Source organism: Manis pentadactyla, chromosome 8 (genome assembly GCF_030020395.1).
Source record: "Manis pentadactyla isolate mManPen7 chromosome 8, mManPen7.hap1, whole genome shotgun sequence".
Lineage (NCBI taxonomy): Eukaryota > Metazoa > Chordata > Mammalia > Pholidota > Manidae > Manis > Manis pentadactyla.
Window position 1 is genome coordinate 82,121,599 of NC_080026.1, and position 20,140 is coordinate 82,141,738.

Below are 20,140 nucleotides of genomic sequence, written 5' to 3' on the forward strand. Positions count from 1 at the left end.
TAAAATGGTTGAATTTTATGGTGTATGAATTATATCTCAATGAAGCTATCCCCCCCACAACCACCCAACAAAAAAAAAAAGTAAACTAAGGTATTAAGCAGAGGAAACAGATCCACATCTGGTTCAAGTCCAGGACCTGAACACTATTCTGTACCGTCTTCTGCAACACAAATGACTGCTCTCCAGTCACCTGTCCAAATCCACACTCACGCTCCTCCAACAAAGCTGTGGCAGGCCATGAGACATGTAGGGTAATTGCCTTCAAACAGAGCTTAAAAAATATGGTTACTGGGTGGGGGAATAGGCAAAACAGGTGAAGGGGGTTAAGAGATATAAACTTCCAGATATAAAGTAAGTCACAGGGATTAAAAGTACAGCATAGGGAGTACAGTCAATGGCAGTGTAGTAATGTGGCATGGTAACAGATGGTAACTACACTTACCATGGTGACCATTCTGTAATGTACATCGATGTTCAATCACTGTGTTGTACACCTCAAACTATTAAAAGATTATGTCAACTATACTTCAATAAATGTATGTTTATTGCCAGACAGAAGAACAAGGCATGTACTACATAGAAATCATTATAATGTTTAGTGTACTACATGCCTTTCCTCTTCTGGTAATAATCTATAGTACAGGATATATACTATAAACTATGACACGGAGTATATAGTTCAGTTGATAATCCTAACAGATGACCACAAGAGAGGATCAGATCACATCCTTGGAAATGTCTAAAAAGAGAATTATTTCTATGGAGGAAAAATATATTCCTCCAGACATTAACTAAAACTATTTGTAGCTAAACAAAATGCAGAGTAAAATCTCCCAACATTTAATCATTCTGGACATACCCAAAACAAAGGGGGTAAATTTTATGCCAAACTTCTCCAACTTAATTAACATAGGGACTTGGTATCCTGGATCTGAGGCTTATTTCCAATATAACGTTTTGCAATGCACATATTCCATTATGAGAATGCATTTCTTTACTGTTGAGGTCTGAAGTACACCAAGAAAGTAGGGCACGAAATCATTATCTAGGAAAGAATATGTGTTTTGGACATCATTTTAAAGGGGTTCAGTTAACGCCTCCAAGAGCCTGAAGATGGTGCACCAACCCATCCTCTCCCAGGGACCTTAGAAATCAGACTGCGCTCCTGCCTTGATGCTAGGCCACTATCTCCACCTTGTGGCCACAGCTAAACCCTGGAGGTCACAGCCCCAGTCCCAAGGCTCCTTAGGAGCCTGTGAATAAATCAGAGAGAAACTATTTGAATTATTCACAACCGTCACCATAAAAGCCTTGGCCAAGGGAAGTTCTAGTAACACCAACCACTGTGAGAATTTCACTGGCCGCCTGGGTAACCCTTGACTAACAGCGTACTTGGTGCACCAGGGCCTTGAACAAGAATCTTCAGATTTAACTGGAACAGAACTGTTTATTACCTATCTTAGGAATTAAATAGGTAAATTTTGGAATAAAATGTTTTTAAACTTCAGGTGGGTGGAGAAGTCTTCTAAGTTTAGACATTGCATTTGAATACTGAAGGTAAATGGTAAGAACATATTACCCTGGATAGGTACAAAAAACAGCCAACCTTTGAAAATGGAACTTTTTTCTTCTTTTACCAGGAAGGGATGGAGAAAATTTTCAGGGTCATTATTCATAGTCTTAGAAAATGCAGTGACATTCCTCCCTTTGATATAGGTAGATGGCAAGGAAAAAAATGAAAAGGCAGTTAAAAGAGTTTCTAAAAAATCCTGACTTCCTCTCAAACTTGACATGCCCATCACCATTTCATTCTCAGGTACTATAATGAAACTGGTGATTTAAGAACTGGTCAGCATGGACTAAGATGCAAGAAAATATCCCAAAGTTGGGATAAATCAGATGACTGCACGAAAAGCTTAGCCAAATCATCAAAATGGCAATCAGGATCCAAATTAAAAACAGCTTCTCTCTCTGATTTATTCACAGGCTCCTAAGGAGCCTTGGGACTGGGAAGATCTTAATTAATATACTGAATTTCACATGGAAACCAGATAGCAAGCACTACACTATGGTCAGCCTATTAAAATTTGTCATAAGGAAAGTAAAACTTGTGGACATCAAGGTGGGTTAGAAGCATGAGGGAGCACCTAGGTCAGGGATAACAGGTACTTCTGACACAACACATTGGATGGACTGTTAATGGCTGCCCACAGTTGTGTGTGTCAAAGGAATATAAGAACTGGTCTGGACTCGCAACGCAAGGACCGTGCTCAAATGCCAGTGTCTGCCAAGGGTGACGGATGAAAGCATTGTGTGCTATTACTTTCCACCTTTTGCACCATTTTAAGCCTGCCATTCCTGATTTTAGTTTGTCCTTTTCTGTTTACAAATGGAAAACTTGGGCCCAGAGGAGTTAATGCCAGGTCATATAGCTACCTAGGTGCCTGAACCATGCTGAGCAACCCAGTCTACAACTCCACAGCTGTATCAACAAACATAGCTGGGAGAAGATAGCATTCATATAAGGTTGCTAGTAATTCAAAAACGAAAAATGGGATTTGTTCTGAAGAACCCTTGAAAGAAAAGTTTTAGTTCAACACTGTCTCAGGAACTTTCACAGAAACTATCCTGTGGTTAAAAACACATTCTTCCCCCTTTTCAAAAAGAACCTAACATTTCCTGCCCATAAATCAGCACATCACAACATACCTCTTGAAACTTTATTAATCGTGGTTAAAAAAAGAAAGGGTGTGAGAGGGTGTCAGGTGCGATGTAGACCTGTCAATGCTCACTTCAGAAATGAAGTCTCCACTGTGGGAAGAAAAGACTGAAAAATATTTCTCACTTACATTCCTCAGGGTATCATAAAGCTTGAAAGAACAGGTTGATGTGAGGACAAAATAGAGAACTGTAGATTCTTACCTGTTCTAATGTCAGCTGCTTAGAAATGGTATCATTCTCCAGTTTTTTAATTTTCTTCATCAGTTTATTGACCTGGAATTCCTGCTCCTGCTCCAGATGCTGTTCTAGTTCAGCTTTCTCATGCTGCAACTGAAAAATGAAAAAAAAAAGCAGATGTAGAAATCAAGACACTCAAAAGCCATAGAAATACTGGCTCCAAAAGCTTATTCAGACTGAGTTAAGAGATAGTATCACAAAAGTTAGATTATTCATTCCTGCTCATATATCCAATGTACCCCAGGTAACCTGCTCCCAGGGTCCTCTAACCTATAGCCAGAAATCATAGTATGTATACACAGGCACTTGAATTTAGCTAAAAGGCCGAGAAATGATAGGGCAAAACTTTTGAGTATCAAATTCTGATTAGACACAGGTGTCAATTTTTAAAAACATCTGAGTAGTGCCTCTGCAGGGAGGAATTGGGAGGTTAGGGAATGAGGTGAGGAAAGAAACTTAACTTATACATAGATTAGATAGATAGATAGATAGATAGATAGATAGATAGATAGATAGATAGATCTCCTTTGGTACTTTTAAAATTTTATACCATTGGACATAAAAACTAATAAAATAAACACAGAAATTCTGCACTATCAGTTTTTATTAAATAAATTACAGTTTACTCAGACTTACATAATGTAGGGAGGGAAGAGATGTTACAGTCACAGCATACACTATTCTGAAGGCTGTTTCTCAGTGTACTAGTAAGCATGCTTTGGCAAAAATTAGTACAATTAATTATCTCTCTGTAATGAAACCATACATACAGCACCTACATCTTTCCTAAAAACCAAAGGAGATGGCCTCTTGTTTGTGTACTTAAAATATAAGGTTATGTATGGTATCATTGGAAGAGGAAAAAAAATTCAATGTACTCCAACTTTCAAAACCAAAAGGGAATAAAGGAAATGCAGTAGACATATGACATCCAGGGTTCTCATTAACAACTGTGCCTTTTTTCCAACATTCTCAATGAGGGGATTCTGCTGATCCATAACAGGGGCTAGAGGGAATGACAGTCACAGGGTCCAGTGTTTTCAGAACAAATGGGAGAGGAAGTAAAAGCTATTAAAACCAATGAAGCTTACACGGTCTTTTTTGAGGTCTAAGATGACACCATTCCCTAATTTTACCTTCAAAACTGCTTCTTCAGGCAGACACTATGTACCAGATGTTAGGCAGGCATGGCCACCCATTATATATGTAACAGAACAGGTTACTGGACCAAGGTAATTCAACTGGGAAGCAGCAGGGCTTGAGACCCAGGCCCTGCTCTGAACCCAAACCAGGGCTCCCCCACTATCCCAAGCAGACCTAAGAGGGGTCATCTTCAGGCTCCTCTGCCACCAAGGCACCCTTGGCATTTGGGGAGTCAAATGATCAAACACAGAAAACAATAAGCTATGCGTGCTCACCTCTGTCTCTTTGTAAACCTGGCCCAGGGTGCGATGAATAGATAACAGAGAAGGCTTGACCCAGCCTGATCAACCCCAAAATGGCTACAACTAACACCTCCTCCTCTACAACTGACATAATTTCCACTGCTCTGAAAGCACTGGAACTCTTGGCCCCCTCAAAAAAGTTTAAAATCTGAACATAGTCTTCTAACACTGGAAATGTTGACTAAACAGATGCTATTTTTCCTCCAACTGTTTTTGATGTGCGACTCCAAAAAAAGCTGGTCAACCTTGCAGGGACCCAAAAAAAATGCAGCTGTGAGGAGGTGCTTACAGTGACAATCTATTTTTAGCTGGCTCTATAAACTCACGTTCTGCAAGACCACACAGTAATTAAAAGAACTGAAAGGAATGGACTGAGAACAAGAAGAGTTCTCAGCATTTCAGACGCAAAAGACCTCAATGGGATGAACATCACTTATGAGAAAAGACAGCAAAACCTGTACATCTTCATCTAACACTTAAATCTGTAAACATTACCTGTGTGTCTTACACCTTTGGGTACTATGTTAGAGGTAGGGGAAAATCTGCAGTTAACATATTATCCTTGTCCTGAAATAGTTTATGAACACCAAGCTTAAATGGTATCTACTGGTTTTAGAAAAATGAACTTTAGTGTTAAGTCCTTTAAACCATTTGCATAGCTTTTCTACATTAGCTGTGCTTGACTCTGATAGGTTTTCCATTGCTGCCATTTTACTAGAAAGAATCCCCCCTCCTTTTTCTAGTTTTAGCATTAGGCTTTGGCCCTGAGGTAAATTAAAATAAAGGATGCAATCCAACATTGAAAAATCACTTGCCCCAAGCAGTGTCTGTCGTAGAATGTTCTCTGAGGAAAGGTAATGTTCTCGCCAGCTTACAGGACAGGATTCCACATAGACAGAGGGTCTAATGCTGGGACTATCTGATTACATATTTCCTTTAAGAATATAGATCAAACTAGTAATAACATCTATAAATGTGCTCAATTTGAAGAGGCTCTTCCCCTCAGGAGCTATACCCTAAAAGGAAAGTGGAGGGCTGTAGAAAAGCAGAACTCAAGTGAGGCCCCTGGGTCACACTAACCCATTTGGAAAATAATTAAGCCACCCTGAGATCTAACTTGGTTCGCCGAAGATTTGTAATTTCCATTGTCCCCAAAAGGCAGGGCTCAGGCATACAGCTTTGCTGCCTGTTTTGTCTGCCAGCTCTCAGGTGACAGGTAATTTAGGGGCAGGGCAGTTTCCAAACAGACTATAGACAGAAAACAGGATTCTTCTTTGCAACAGAGAAACCACCAAAAAACGGGAGAAAGACAGAAAAGCAATATAGACCGCCCCCACCCAGACACACCCAAATAATCAGATGAGAATTCAGATGAGGAACCAGCAGAGCAGGGGAGGCATCTGAGGAACTAATAACCAGAGAGTCTGCCCCATAATAACTGCCTGAGAAAAATCCAGAAATTGTCTGTTATAAAGACATACCATATAAATTCAAGCCATTTGGCTCCCAGGGGGCTTGAACCAATACCACCAGTCCACCTGTCTGTTTTAAAGCTGTAGCTCATGACATGACAAACAAAAACCTAAACGGAAGCCTAGTTTATTAGGTTGACCCAAGACTAGCTATCAGAAACTCCAGTTTCATCTCTCAGGAGCATCTTCAATGTGGACATCAAATTCAAGGCATGATTTTAAATTTCTAATCAGAGGTCTTAATGCTTTATGAGCAATTTTAAATCTTCCAGTAAGGCCAGAGATTCTGAACTAGAACAAAATCATTCAAATTAAGAATAGTCAAGCAAATTCTATTAAGGTGTTTTTAAGGCAAAAGTGTGAATTTATTTCATATATCTAAAGCAAATTCCTTAGGTAGATTAATTTTTTTTTCAAAATATAAATTTTCTGAAAATATACTTTCTGTAAAGTCAATCACAAAGAGTATATCAGTTTTATAACTCTTAACTTGAGTAATATATTGTTAACATTAACAAAAAATAACCCTGTAGACTGAAAATTATATTATATAACAGATGATTTCCCCCACCTAGTAGCACATTTTCAGTGGAATTAAAGTTATATAAAGATTTGTTCCTTAGGATTCAGCATGAAAAATATAATAATTAAAAATAACTGCAAAGACATAAGCAAAGATAAATTCTGGCTACTAAAACTTGAGCATTTTCTTACTTCATCCACTCATTACACACGGACTCCCAAAGCAAACTTCCAGGCCACTAAAAAACACAAGTGTAGCATTAATTTAATATGAAACAAGCTAGCCTTAAACATCATTCAGTTACCAAAAATTGTTGTTTTTCTTATAATATACAAAGGCTTTCTGGAGCCACTTCTGTGAGCCAGCCTCTTACATAAGAGATTCAAGAACTCCTCACTGAATGACTTATTCTGGGCAAAGTTCTCTCTGGCAAGTAGAGGCGTTGAAAGCTAACCACCTCGACAGTCAGCACAGGTGCACATGTAGGCTGGTTGTGGAGTGAGGCCTCTTACCCAGTACACCGCAGATGTGCGAAATCCCAGGAGGGGCAAAGAGTGTTTCTAAGTCTGGGTGTTGTCAGTCCAACCAATGCCAAGAGAGGCAAGCCTTCGGGCACCAGCCCCAGGACTCAGCTTTCTCAGCGCAACTTGAGAATAAACCCAAGCTGACCCTACCTCACGTTTTCTAAGTCAACACTAATATTTCTGTGTACCACCCACAGTGCCACAAGTGACATCTCTGGTTTACTGACAATTACCAAGGACTAGTGCTCTCTGCATGGGGCCGAGTAAAGGCCACCATACGACCATCAGTACATTAAGCCATTGGATTATCAAAAACAATTATCATGTTATTAATACAGGCTTTGAAAAAAGGTTCAAAACCATCTCTCTCAACACTGAGTCTCTTAAGAACCAACTTTTTAACTGCTCAGCAGCCTGAGCAGAAGGTCAGTCTCCCACCTCAAACTCAGGTGTATACCACCACTAAATGCCTCTTGGGCTGACACTTATTCCCACCTCCTAACTCCCTCCTATTACTGGTACCTTTATTCTCCATCAACAACTGTCTTTCTTATATTTTTTATATATACAGTCCCTCACCAAACAGCACTACATCAGCCTCTGTAACACTTGTCAAACACACCCTTTTCTTGCTGTGCTCAGAGCCCCAATCTACTTTGAGTCTTTTATGGTTCCTCACTGGGCCAGTGCCAAAGCCTTCTAATGGAGCTCCCCAGACCCAGGGTTTCATCCTAGTAGGAAAGTCCTATGACTTCTACACCCTGCTCAAACCTTTCAACCTTTTTACTCGGCTCCCTACTACCAGCAGAGTTAAGTTCAAACTTGCTAGCATGACATTCACGTCCTTTCATGATCCAGCACCTAAGCAAGTTTCCCACGCTTTCCTTGTGCTATTTTCACACTCAGCCCAAATGACAGTCCAAGGTTTGCAAAATAAATTCCTTCCGGGTTCAGGCATCTAGCAAACAAAGAATGGATGGATCCAAGTACAGGGAGTGGTAGTAACTGTGGTTAAAGGCACAGCTCATGTCTCTTTCTATAGTCTTTTCCTACAAAAAATTAATATAAAATTGAAGCCCATCATGATAGGCAAAGACTTCTGGGGAGCACTCTGGTCCAGGGGCTTACAGACTGCAAGCCCTGCTGGTTATAGTGGGCCACTCTAAACAAACTGCCCACACTTCCTGCCCCCAGGTCCCACACAGCACCCTTTGCCTAGAGTGCTTGAATCCCTCCTTTCAAATTACTGAACCTGGGTCCAGCTCAAAGACCTCTTCCACAGCGCCTCCCCACTCCCGGCCTTTACGCCATGATGAGCATGTTGCACTTTGTGTGCATTTTCATTGTGTTTCTCGTATCCTTTCTATTAGTTACTTCTAAAAGCAGCGAATACCTAAAGCATTAAGTACTATGTACTAAGCACCTTGCATACATTAATGCATTTAATCACCATAACTCTATGGCAGATCTTACTGTGTGAACTTTACAAAGGACAAAACCACAGCTTAGAGAGGTATGATAACCTGCCAAAGTCATACTGGTAAGGGGTGGATCAGGGTTAAAAATCCAGGACTCTGGCTTCAAAGCCTCTGGCCTTATCCCTGATGTGTGTTGCACCTTTGAGCACCAGGGTATATTCTCAACCACCCTCAGACTGCAAGTCCGTGAACAGGAGTAACCAGGACTTATTTAGTAGTACACCAGCGCATCTTGAAAATGCCTTATCTCTGCAAATACTGGCTTGGGTAGGGGATAATAACCTCACTTGCTATGGACTGTTTCCCCCTAGATTAAGTCTCAGGATAAGCAAAACAAGTAGGCCAGTATAAAGGATACCATAAGTGTATATATGTACATACAATACTCTCAGGTGACCATCACCCAAATCAAGAGAGATGGCACTGCCAGCTCCCCTACAGCTTGGTGCCCTTCCAGATCAGAGCCCTCCACCCACTACAGGTAATCACTCTCCTGATTCTTACGGAATTCACTACCTTGAATCTTTTTTCTTAAAACATTGTATTGCCTATGTATTTATTTCCAACATTAACTTTGCTTGATTTTGTATTATTTTTTCTCTAGCTTTTTCTGTTAAATAATCTTGTGATTTCATTCATCTGTTACTGAATCTAATTCTGATTTGTATTTTGCTTGCCTTATATCTTGTTGGATGAGTGTATCGCATTTTATCCACTCTACAGATGAGGGAAATTTGGGTCATTTCTAGCTTTTGACTATTATTAACAATGCCACAAAGAACATCCTTCTACACATGTGCTGCACATGTACACACATTATGAAATACATCCAGGAGTGGAGCCAGTGGGTCACAGACAATGAATATTTACTTCACTCAGAAATGCCAAATTGTTTCAAAAATGTTTGTAACCATTTCCATTCTCTAACAGCATGCACAAGAATTCTCTGGTAATATCTTGCTGTGATTTTTTTCACCTTTCCTGATCTACTAGCAGGGTTGTGTACGTTTTCATTTGTTTACTGGCCACTCAGCCATCCGCTTATGTGAAAAGTCTATTCAAATCTCTGTCCATTTTTCTTATTTGTACGTTTGTATTGGTTATGAATGTTGCAAATATCTTCTCCCACTCTGGCTTGGAAGTGGCCTGTCCTTGCATTCTCTTTATGTTACTTCCTAGGACATGTATTTGATCATCTCCTCTAGGCATTAATTAATGACAACACTCCCCAATTTATATCTCTAGCCCTGACTTCTCTGTTTAGAGAACCTCTGTTCAGTTGCCTATTTGCTATCTCCATTTCGACGTCTAGACATCTTAACTGAACTTCTGACTTCCTTGATCCAAGGCCTGCACTTGCTGTTTTTCTGTTTTCCCCATCTTAAAGGATAGTAACTCTACTCTTCCAATCATTGAAACCTCTGAGCCTTCCTTGATCCTATCTTTTGCTCACACCTATCCTTCTAATCCACCCTCAAATCCTATAGGATATGTAAGATAAATTCTAGCCAAAATAAGTAGGCAAAGTGAGGCAGCAAAGGGCCAGATAATTTATTTAAATACCCCCAGGTGAGGTTCTGTGGCCTTCTTGTCACAGGCCAGAGAAGTCACACCTGGTTGGGGAGGTGGGGGCTTATAAGGGGTTAGGAGGGGGAGGAGTGGGCAAGCTATCCTAGGGGGTGTGGAGAGGTATGATTGGCTAAAGGTGACATAATAGACAACTAGAAACTTTTTTTCCTTCCAAGAGGGAGGAGGCTGACATCCGGGTCCCAGTTGGCACATCAGGATGGAATTCAGGGAGAGCTGTCCCCTTTCCATAAATGGCACGGACTTTGGGGTCTGGTCTGTTCTCCCCCTATGGCATCTCTCTATTCTGTTTGCATGTCCTTGTTTATCCTTTCTCCAGCCTAACAGTATATTCCTTCAAAATACACCCAGAATCCAATGGTCACCGTTTTCATTGCTATCATCCTAGAACAATCCACCCAGTCTTTTGGTGTGGATTATAGAGTATCTTTGTAATAGATTTTCCTGCTCTCACTTTGGGCCCCACTCCATAATCTCTTCTTAAAATAACAGTCAAAGCAAGATCATTTCACTACTTGCTTACCTGCCTCCCCAACCCCACATAGCCTCTTCCTGCAGAAATCCACACGGCTAGCTTCCTCTTCTCCAAAATTTTGCTTTGATAGTACCTCAGTGACTAACTTATTTAAAATTTCAACAGCTCCATACCCTTTATAGTGTTCTATTTTTTTCTGTAGCACTTAATACATTCTCATGGTTTCTGATGCTACCTTTTAAATATTTACATTTAACTGGTTGCTAGTACACAGAAATACATTTTTTAATTCTAATTATTTACCTGTAAGTTCTTTTAAAATTTTTTCAATTACACAACCATAAATAAGTGGAAATCTTAGTTCCCCCTTTCAATCCTTGTATCTTCTATCTCTTCCATGACTTTCTGTACTGGCTAGAATCTACAACGATGAACATGAGTAAATGTAGCAGGCATTCTTCTCCTGTTCTTGATTTTAAGTGGAAACTCACTAACTTGTTGGAATTAAACAGAATGTTTGGGTAAGCTTTTTGTAGACACCTTAGGTTTAAGTTCTATTCTTGGTTCGCTATGATTTTACCATGAATTGTTACATTTTATCAAGTGCTTTTTCTCCATCTAATAATAGATTATAATATTTTCTTTTTATTCTGTGAATGTGACAAATTACACTTACTGATTTTCCATTGTTAAACTAACCTTGCATTCCTTGTATAAATCCAACCTGGTGATACACTATTCTTTTAACATGTCGTTGGATTCATTTTCCTTATATTTAAGATTTTTGCTCATTGTTAGTATTTCACTGTAATTTGCATTTTCTGTACTGTACTTGTTAAGTTGGAGCATTAAGATTATGTTAAGATAAAAATAAGCTGGGTAGCTTCTTTTTTTAACTTTGAAATTGGAATTATTTCATCCTTGAATGTTTGGTACAATTTTTAGTGAAACCATTTGAGCCTGAAATTCTTTTGCTAGGAAGGGCTATTTATCCTTGATTCAATTTCTCTAATGGTTAAAAAAACTCATGTTTTCTATTTCTTCCCATCCAGTTGTAGAAGTTATGTGTTATTCTAAGAATTTGTCCATTTCATCTAAACTTTCAAATGTATTGCCATGTAGTTATTCATGAGTTATTCACTTACCTTCTGAATGTCTGCAAGAGAAGTTGTGACACACTTCCTGTTTCCTCACAAAGATTTCAAGCTTGGCTTTTATTTCTTTGAATGTGTATGTAGTAAGCAAGGCTGCTTTGTAGTTTGTGTCTGATAATTTCATCTAAAGTATCTGTGAAGTCCATTTCTGTTCTGTTGTATGTACTGGTCTACATTTATAAACTCTCCATGTGCCTGGGCCTCCTTGTGTGCTGGACAATGTATTTGAAATTTTTTGTGGCCTACGGTAGTGGTATCTTCCTCCAAAAAAATCCCATTTTCTTCTGCCAGGCGCCATAAATCCGGGTCTACCTTAATCCTAACCCAAAGCTTCATGTTCTCTAGTTCACCCAGACAAAGCAAAACTGGTTTACTGTCATCCTGAGGCTATATAGCCCTTCATGATTTCAGCTTAACGTGGGGGGAGGGGGTGTCCCTGTCCCCACCTTGGCCAGCCCCCAGCTTTGCCTTCTGTAACCCCAGCTCCACACAACTACCAAAAGCACAACTCAGTTTCCCAGCTCTTTTGCAGGGAACAGCAAGTGCTCTCCAGACAAAAAGCAGCCTTGTGGGGCCTGGGGTCTTCTCTCAGTTCCCTTGCTTCCCCGGATCTCCCTGCAACAGTTCCTCACTGTCTTGTTAGAACTTTAATGCTTTTAATAAAAATGTAAAAACATCCCACCTAGCTTTTATTCATTCTCAGTGAGGTTTATCTGAATCATTCTACTCTGTCATTTTCTAAAGGGGAAGGCACATAGAACTTTTGCGAGGGGGAAAAAATAGTTAGGTCCTCCCAGAAAATTATTTTTTAAATGTTATTTTCTTGTCAGCATTTTCAACACCGAGGCCAAGCCCTCATTTCTGCGCAGAAGGCTGCAGGACAACAACAACCTTCCCATCCATTCAGAACACCTGAATAAAGGGCTAAGTTTGAGTTTACTGGATTTCCAATAGCATGATGCTGCTTAAAGCATTAACACCCCTAAAGAAATATGGTTACAAGGAAGGTTAAGAAAAGATGCTTCACAAATAAGATAAGTCCTTGAGGCTCTGCAGTCAGCCTACTGCCTTGAAACAACATTTTGTAAAGACTAGCATTTTCTTCTTCTGAGACATAATGTTTAGCCCAAAGAAAGAATTCATTCTAAATGAGACATGACTGAAAATTAAAATAAAAAACCACATTTTTCTCATCTAGTTTATGAACAAAGAGGAGGGAAAAGGAATGTGAAGATAATTAGCAGCAGGATATAATTGCATTTTATAACTGACTGGGCTGACTATGAACTGTTTTGGAAATAAAAAAGACCCTACCCAAGAAATGCAAGACATTGCAACATTTGTAACTGCAAAGTTTAAAATAATTTGAAAAGCATTTTCAGGGATGGTAAAGTGCATCTACGGCAGAGCCAGTATCCTGCAATAACCAAGACTCACTTTTTCAACTAGAAATAACAAGGCTCACCCCTAACTGTGGTGAATAAAGCAACCTCTCACACCATCTTCATATAATTATTTCTAATTTCATTTTCATTTTACTTTTATTTTCTCTCTACCTATATTTTCCTACATTTTGTCAAAGAAGCCATCATGGGAAGATTCTAAGCCCTCACTCTTGCCCTTACATTTTTGGGAATTCATACAGGTACACCAAATCTAGCCATAATGTCAACAGTCACATACACACTGTGAAAGAAACTCAGTCAATTTCTTAAGACTAAGACCTGCGTAAAGATACTGTATTTTTCTGTCAATTATGTTGAACAGAGAGCTTTTTGGAAAATTCTAGCTTATAATTTGGCCTCTGGTGTTTGCAGCATTTAAAATGCATTTTAAAAAATCCCAGGAGCCCTTTGCACATGTAAGGTGAACACAATGTGTAAGCCCCTTGTTGCGCATAAAGAAACAAAGGTAACAGACAAAGCTAAGGTTCAGATAATTTGGAATGAAGAAAAAAATAGAAACAACAATAATTCTACCCCAACTACTGGATGAGAGCAAATTTTCCTGACCAGTATTAATAGCCCTGAAAAACTAAAAACCAGTGGCAAGAGGGTCACTGGTCTTGCCACATTAATGAAAAACATCACTTCAGGGCTTCTTCTTCCTGGCCATAGGGAGAAACAAGTTTTCATCTGAGTATCTGCAATAGCAGTCTTAGCCTACGTAGCCGTAAAATTAACTGAATAGTTTCATATGTATTTATTGCTCTGACGTGTGATTCTGCTGCCTGCAAAAATGTAGTCACTTCATTGCTATATCTCAGTGACTTGGAAAACTTGGGGCAAAAAAGGCAGCCTCAGATTCTGGTACATGCTTAAGAAGGGAACTGGGAGTCTACACTCACTTCTGATGCCTGCAGACACACCTGCTACCCAGAGACACAGTCCTTCTGGAGTTAGGGAAGTGTGCACTCCAGAAAACCAAAGACAGAAGATGGAACTGTAAGGAGAAACTACTCCAGAATTGAAGAAGGAGAGCAAGAAGGTAAATTAAGTGGCAAGCCTTAATGAACAGGCAGACTCAAGGACTTACTGAAAGTCTTCCTGTTTTATTCCTGTGCAGAGATGGAAAAATTAAGCTGTTGCAGGATATCCCCCTCTGAATTGCTCTGCTAGAAATCATTTGGTGGTGGCAGCTTCCTCCCAAAACTTCCTCCTTTTCCTTTATGTATCATCTTTCCAAAGATGCTAGGAAACTTCAACTACCTTAATCCCAGGTGGCATTCGAACCTCAGGGACCAAGTCAATAATAATAAAAATAAGCCACATAACAAGACCTCCAGAACACTTTTATTCCCTAAGTCATCAGTAAGAATGTGCTCCCTGCCTCCAATAAGCAGATGAGTATAATAATTTCTATTATAGCCATAGTAGTATTATTTTCTGAGGTCCATATCCAATTTCAATTGTGAATCAAAGTACAAAATTATGAATCTATTTGTTATTCTAGGATCTGAAATTTGAAAGTGGGATTAGACTGAAAAGAATCATATATATATATATATATAATACCCAATACTCTTCTTATCTCAGTCCTGTTTCAGAGTTTTAAAAAAAGAAAAAAATACTAACTTTTGGCAGTGGTATTAGCTGAGCAGAGGCAGCAACTTGAGCAGGGCTGCCCAAGAGCAGGAAGTGAACTTGATGCATCAATCAGGCTTACATACAAGCAAGTGAGAAAATCCAATTGCTAAAACCATTATCACTCTCAGCAACAAGTCTTCCAGTTGGCACTGGTGATTGGTGGTTAACAGGCAGAGGAACTAGGGATTTAAAAAGATGTTTCAAGACTGAGGGCCAGTAGAATGAATCTTACAAAGACTGACAAGACAGTCAAGCTCATCATTAGACCTTTCTAATTATACTAGGTCTTAATGATCTGGGCAGTCTAGAACTTTCTATCCCTGCAAATGAGCCTGACTCTGCAGGGGGCTTCAGTGTACTGCTGTCCATGACACACAGATGCAACTACCATTTCAGGTCTCTGAGCTCTCAATGTTAGGAGACACAGAGAAGGTTTCAAAAGATTAGTACAACACAAGCATCAGAATTTAAAACTTCCTTTCTAGGAAATAAAATTTTTTCTAATTACAAAAATAATACATGTTAGACTCATAGAAGTAACTGGTGGTTACCATGAAGGAGGGGTTAGGGTGGGTGAGTGGGATAGGTGAACAGGATAAAGGGGCACAGAAATTATCAATAATAATAATATAAGCTGATCACAGGGATGGTAGTCCAGCATGGAGAATACAGCCAATGATTCTATAACATCTTCCTAGGTCAACAGACAGTAACCGCACTGGTGGGAGTAAGGATTTAATAATGTGGCTAACTGTTGAACCACTGTGTTGTATACTTGTAACCAATATAAGACTGCATATCAACTATACTTCAATATCAATTTTTTAAAAAGTAATACATGTTTTACAAAATGAGAAAGGGGCACAAGAAAATTAAGGTAACCTATAAACTCTGCACCGAGTATAATTATAGCTAATGTTTTAGAAATAGTTTTAGGCTTACTTTCAATGTACATGGTATATATCAAATTCTGATGAAGAGTTCGCTCACAAAATATTTCTTGTATATTTTACTTACAAATTATGATTAAACTACAACCTCTCTTGAAGGTATTCCAGAGCTGAATTTAGTTCTGACAAGAGGCTGGTGTTGGACTTAGTAAGTCCTAGGACGTTCTTCTCAGAATAATTCTCACCAGTTAGATAATGAATCCCACTGTGTAGCCTTAGAAGGATGAAGATTTTTCACATTTCACAAAATGAAGATATAATTTTGTCCTCCTAGTGGATATATAGAAAAGCTGCATGTATTTTTTATTTGTTTCAGTGAGGATGAACATAGTTGGAGTTATTTCCTCCATCTCCCAAACTTGATCTGCTAAAAGGGCAAAGGGATTTCCTTAAATAAACTTGATTCTGTTTTTAAAGGTACTCGATACTAGCTTGGTCCTGTAGCAGATAGTAAGGGAGCTGTCTCCTCCACAGCAATAATCTCATTTTGTTCTCAGGCCCAAAGAATTCCTTTGAAATGCACATAAAAGCATTGTCCAATCATTATGAGAAACAACAGCTAAAGGCTAGTGACAAAACCAAAACTGTTCCATAAATAGCCTTTCAGGGGCCTTTGGGTGAAAAATGTTGAACACTCTGATGGTGAGCAGGTCAGCTGACTCGCACGTCACCAGTGACACCTGCAGCACAATTGTTCGTGGCAGGCTTTTCATAGCCAGGTCCTATCCAGAAGCAAACATAGTCAGAGTCATAGCAAAGTAATTACACAGTTGGGAAAGTCTGTTGGTACCAATCACTCTGAAGATCTTCCAGATGGAGATCAGTTCCTGCACACTGGGTGGCAGAAAATGTGAGCCTTCAACAAAGGACTGGTTGAAATCCTTGACTAAAGCCTGGGGGTTGGGCTGAGCAGGCCAGCAGCCCTTCCCTGCAGCTATGTCTGCAACCGGCTAAGAATAGAGGAAGGCTTCCTGGGGATTTACCACAGAATGGCATGTTGTGATACCTGCCCTCTCAACTGGGAGATCACCTACCATGCCACAGAACACATACAGCTCTAGAACTTGCCAGAGACCTCAACCTCAAACTACCTGCCATCCCTCTCCTTTGAAAAGCCTAAGAATCCAGAGCAGGGGGTTAGAAATGGGGGTGGGGATGGGGATATGGGTGTGGGGTAGGGGTGGGAAAGGCATGAGAAGTTATTGTTTAATGGGTACAGAGTTTCAATTTGTAATAGTTCTGAAATGAATAGTGGTGGTTGCACAATAATGTAAATGTACTTAATGCCAGTGAACTATACACTCTAAAATGGCTGAAATGGAAAATCGTATGTTTTGTATAACTTACTACAAAATATATACATAAAAAGCCTAAGGGCCAAGCTGGTATTGTGAGATTGTCTCAAAGATAGGCTAACCATCCATTTGTCCACATCCTCCAAGTTAGATCACTAACAAGCTACAGACCCACCTAGAGGTACCCAAAGGGTAGCATCATACCTTGATACTTGGTTTGATCTGAGGGCAAACCTAAGACTTGGCCACACCAAGTCTAGGGCTGCACATTCTATACTACTTTTGGAGAAGACAGTTTATTATGTTTATTCAGTTTGTGCATTATTCAGTCTCTTTGTAAAATCCATGCCCCTCAAAAAATTTTTAGTTTTTAATATATGAAAAGTTTTTTTTCTCCTGACCAAGTAAACTACTTTTTTAGATAGAAGAATTATGAAGAAAAATCACTATTTTTCTCCAGGTTACAGATTTATTTATAGGATGCTCAAAGTTTAAGTTTTAAGTTCAAACCCTCTTATGCCAAGGGTTGCACATAGCTCTTATGTTTTCACTTAGTTTCTTACTTTAAGGGACATCAATGTCTTTGGAAAATAGGTAGATTATGATAATAAGTAAATGAAAGGCTGGTTATAAACTACAAACTACAAGACTATGCATGATGAAGATGAGTCTTTAAAGGGAAAAGGAACATCACTTGCCTAGGTCCTGACTGCTTTATAATGTACTTCATACTCAGAGACTCCCAACACAAACAACCATGTAAGCTGAAAACAAAAAATGTTGCTTGTAGTTAAAAATTAGGGCACCTGATTACACACTAAACTGAGCATAACAAACCATAATTGCATCCCTATAGTTCTAGAAGCAAAATGCAAAATATGTCATCTAATGCTGCCAAGGTGAGATACAGTCAAAGGTCAAACTAACCTTCTCCCTCTAAATCAGAATGCACATGAATAAACAAAAAGGTTCAGTGCAGAAATTCTGCCATGAATCTCTTCTACACAATGCCTGGGTACCTCTATTCTTCACATTTCAACAGCTACCATGTAAATCAAAGTTTGTGCAAGACTGAAACAGTTTCTTTATTCAGTACTTAGAAAAACAAAAATAAAAGAAGGATGGGGTAAAAGTTGCCTGGACCATTTTATAGTCTCTATACCAAAGCGTCTGGTTTTCTCTTGCAGGATTACCTATTTTGGAAGGTAAGAAAAGAATTTAGGTAGTTTTTAAAAAAGCTTTAAATATCCTTTTATTATAACACTAAAATATATACTGTAGCCAAATTAATGAATGAAATTTTTAATGACACCAAGGAACAGAAAATACAAAGGAGTGTTTGTACCTTTCACAGCCATCTCACAAAATGGTGATCATGGTCCTCCTGGAATAGATTTATTCCTGCTCACTATTTTGGACAAGCTATGTTAAACAACGAAAATGCACTATCTTATATATTCTTAAGTTCATACTAGGTAACCCACAAAATATTGGCCCTCAACAAATTTTACATCTGAACTTTACCATTAGGGTTTGGGGAAGTTGGGGGAAAAGAAGGGGAGCAGAGACCCTCTGAATTAGAAAAACCAAACCTTCCTATGTTTTGTGTAGTGTCTTCTTCTACATACTAATAGCAATTAATATTAAGTTTTTTTAATGTTCAGTTTTAACAGCAGTCTGATATTTGTTCAGTAACATATCACCCATTTGACCACAATTGCTTGTAAATTTAATTATGGATCACAGATACTGGTATTTCCCCCGCCCACCCAAAAATTGACATTTCACTTTATATACTCATATTTTAGTAGAGCAGGCCCACTTCTGGCTGCCAAAAAAAATGTGTATGTATTCATGAGATTTAATACAAAAGGAGAAAGAAATCACACATTTGCTGTCAATCCTCGTTTTTCCAAAATACTATACCCAGCATTTACTTGTATGCTAAGGCCTCAGGCTCATCAGCAATTGCCTGACGTGCTCAGGGTATAAAAAATCTTACTTTAATTTGTTCTCCATGTAAGAACTTGTTCGTTATGCTTCAGAAGATTGGAGACTGATGAAAATTAGGCTTGGGGTGGATTAATGATTGTGCATTGAGCATTGACCCCCCTACACAGAATTTTATTGTTGTTAACAACCATTTGATCAATAAATATGAGAGATGCCCTCACAAAAAAAAAAAAAAATATATATATATATATATATATGTAATATATATATATATATATACACACACACACTTCTAATTGTAAAATAAATAAGTAACCGGGATGTAATGTATAGCATAAGGAATATAGTCAAAATATTGTAACAACTTGGTGATAGCTGGTACCTAGAATTATCATGTATATAAATGTTGAATCACTGTGTTGTACACCTGAAACTAATGTAATACTGTGTGTCAACTACCCTTCAATAAAAAAAAAAAATCTTACTTTATCTAAGCAGATGAGCAATGGAACCACAATCCTGAGTATTCACTGTTGCCATCTTTACCTGGTATTTTTAATCTCCAAAGAACTCAGCTACAGCCTCATCAGTGAATATCTCAAGCAAAGTGCTCTATCAAAGTCATTTTTTCCTGGAGAGGAAAACAGGCAGGGAAGATGAAAGGAGAAAAAAGATAATTTACCTGCATCAATTTTCTGGAGAGCTCATTAGTGAGGAATTCTTCTTCCTTCTCATAATTTACAGCCAGTGTTTCTTTCTCCTTCTGCAAAGCCTGAATTTTCTTGAATAAAGTGTTGCTGATGAATTCTTCTTCCTGCTCAGCCCTGGCTTGCTGTTTAAAAAAATACAAAGAGAACAAGAAAATATATATTAAGGAAACAGGAAATTTGCTAATTGAAATACAGTTCTTTTTTCCAGAGAAGGCCCCCATTTTAATTAGAGTTCTATTTTTAACTACGAACCAACACACCCCAAGAAGCATAAAAGGGAATTAAGTAGCAACCAGAAAAGCAATCTATTACTCTAATGGCTTCCCTGTACTATGTATGGACCCTCTTCTTAAAGAGATACTTCAAAGAAATTAACCGAGATTATTTGGCAGTTTTAGGGAGCAATCCCAAATCAATCACCAGAATACAGATATCTCCTTCTCTTATGGGACATAGATCCAAATCTGGGGTATGTGCATCAGTTCATGATAACTCTGCAAGTCATAACATCTCAAAGGTTTATAGCATAA

General features: G+C 38.8%; 1 protein-coding gene across 1 annotated transcript in view; it reads right to left on the reverse strand.

Moving 5' to 3' along the window:
- The window catches only part of CCDC6 (coiled-coil domain containing 6), a 117,448-nt gene that overhangs the window by 43,320 nt on the left and 53,988 nt on the right, over positions 1-20,140 (reverse strand). The window contains exons 2-3 of the mRNA XM_036895034.2: positions 19,583-19,732; positions 2,923-3,051 (exon numbers count right to left, since the gene is read on the reverse strand). Coding sequence (XP_036750929.2) covers positions 2,923-3,051; positions 19,583-19,732 — 279 coding nt within the window. The remainder of the gene's footprint in view (positions 1-2,922; positions 3,052-19,582; positions 19,733-20,140) is intronic.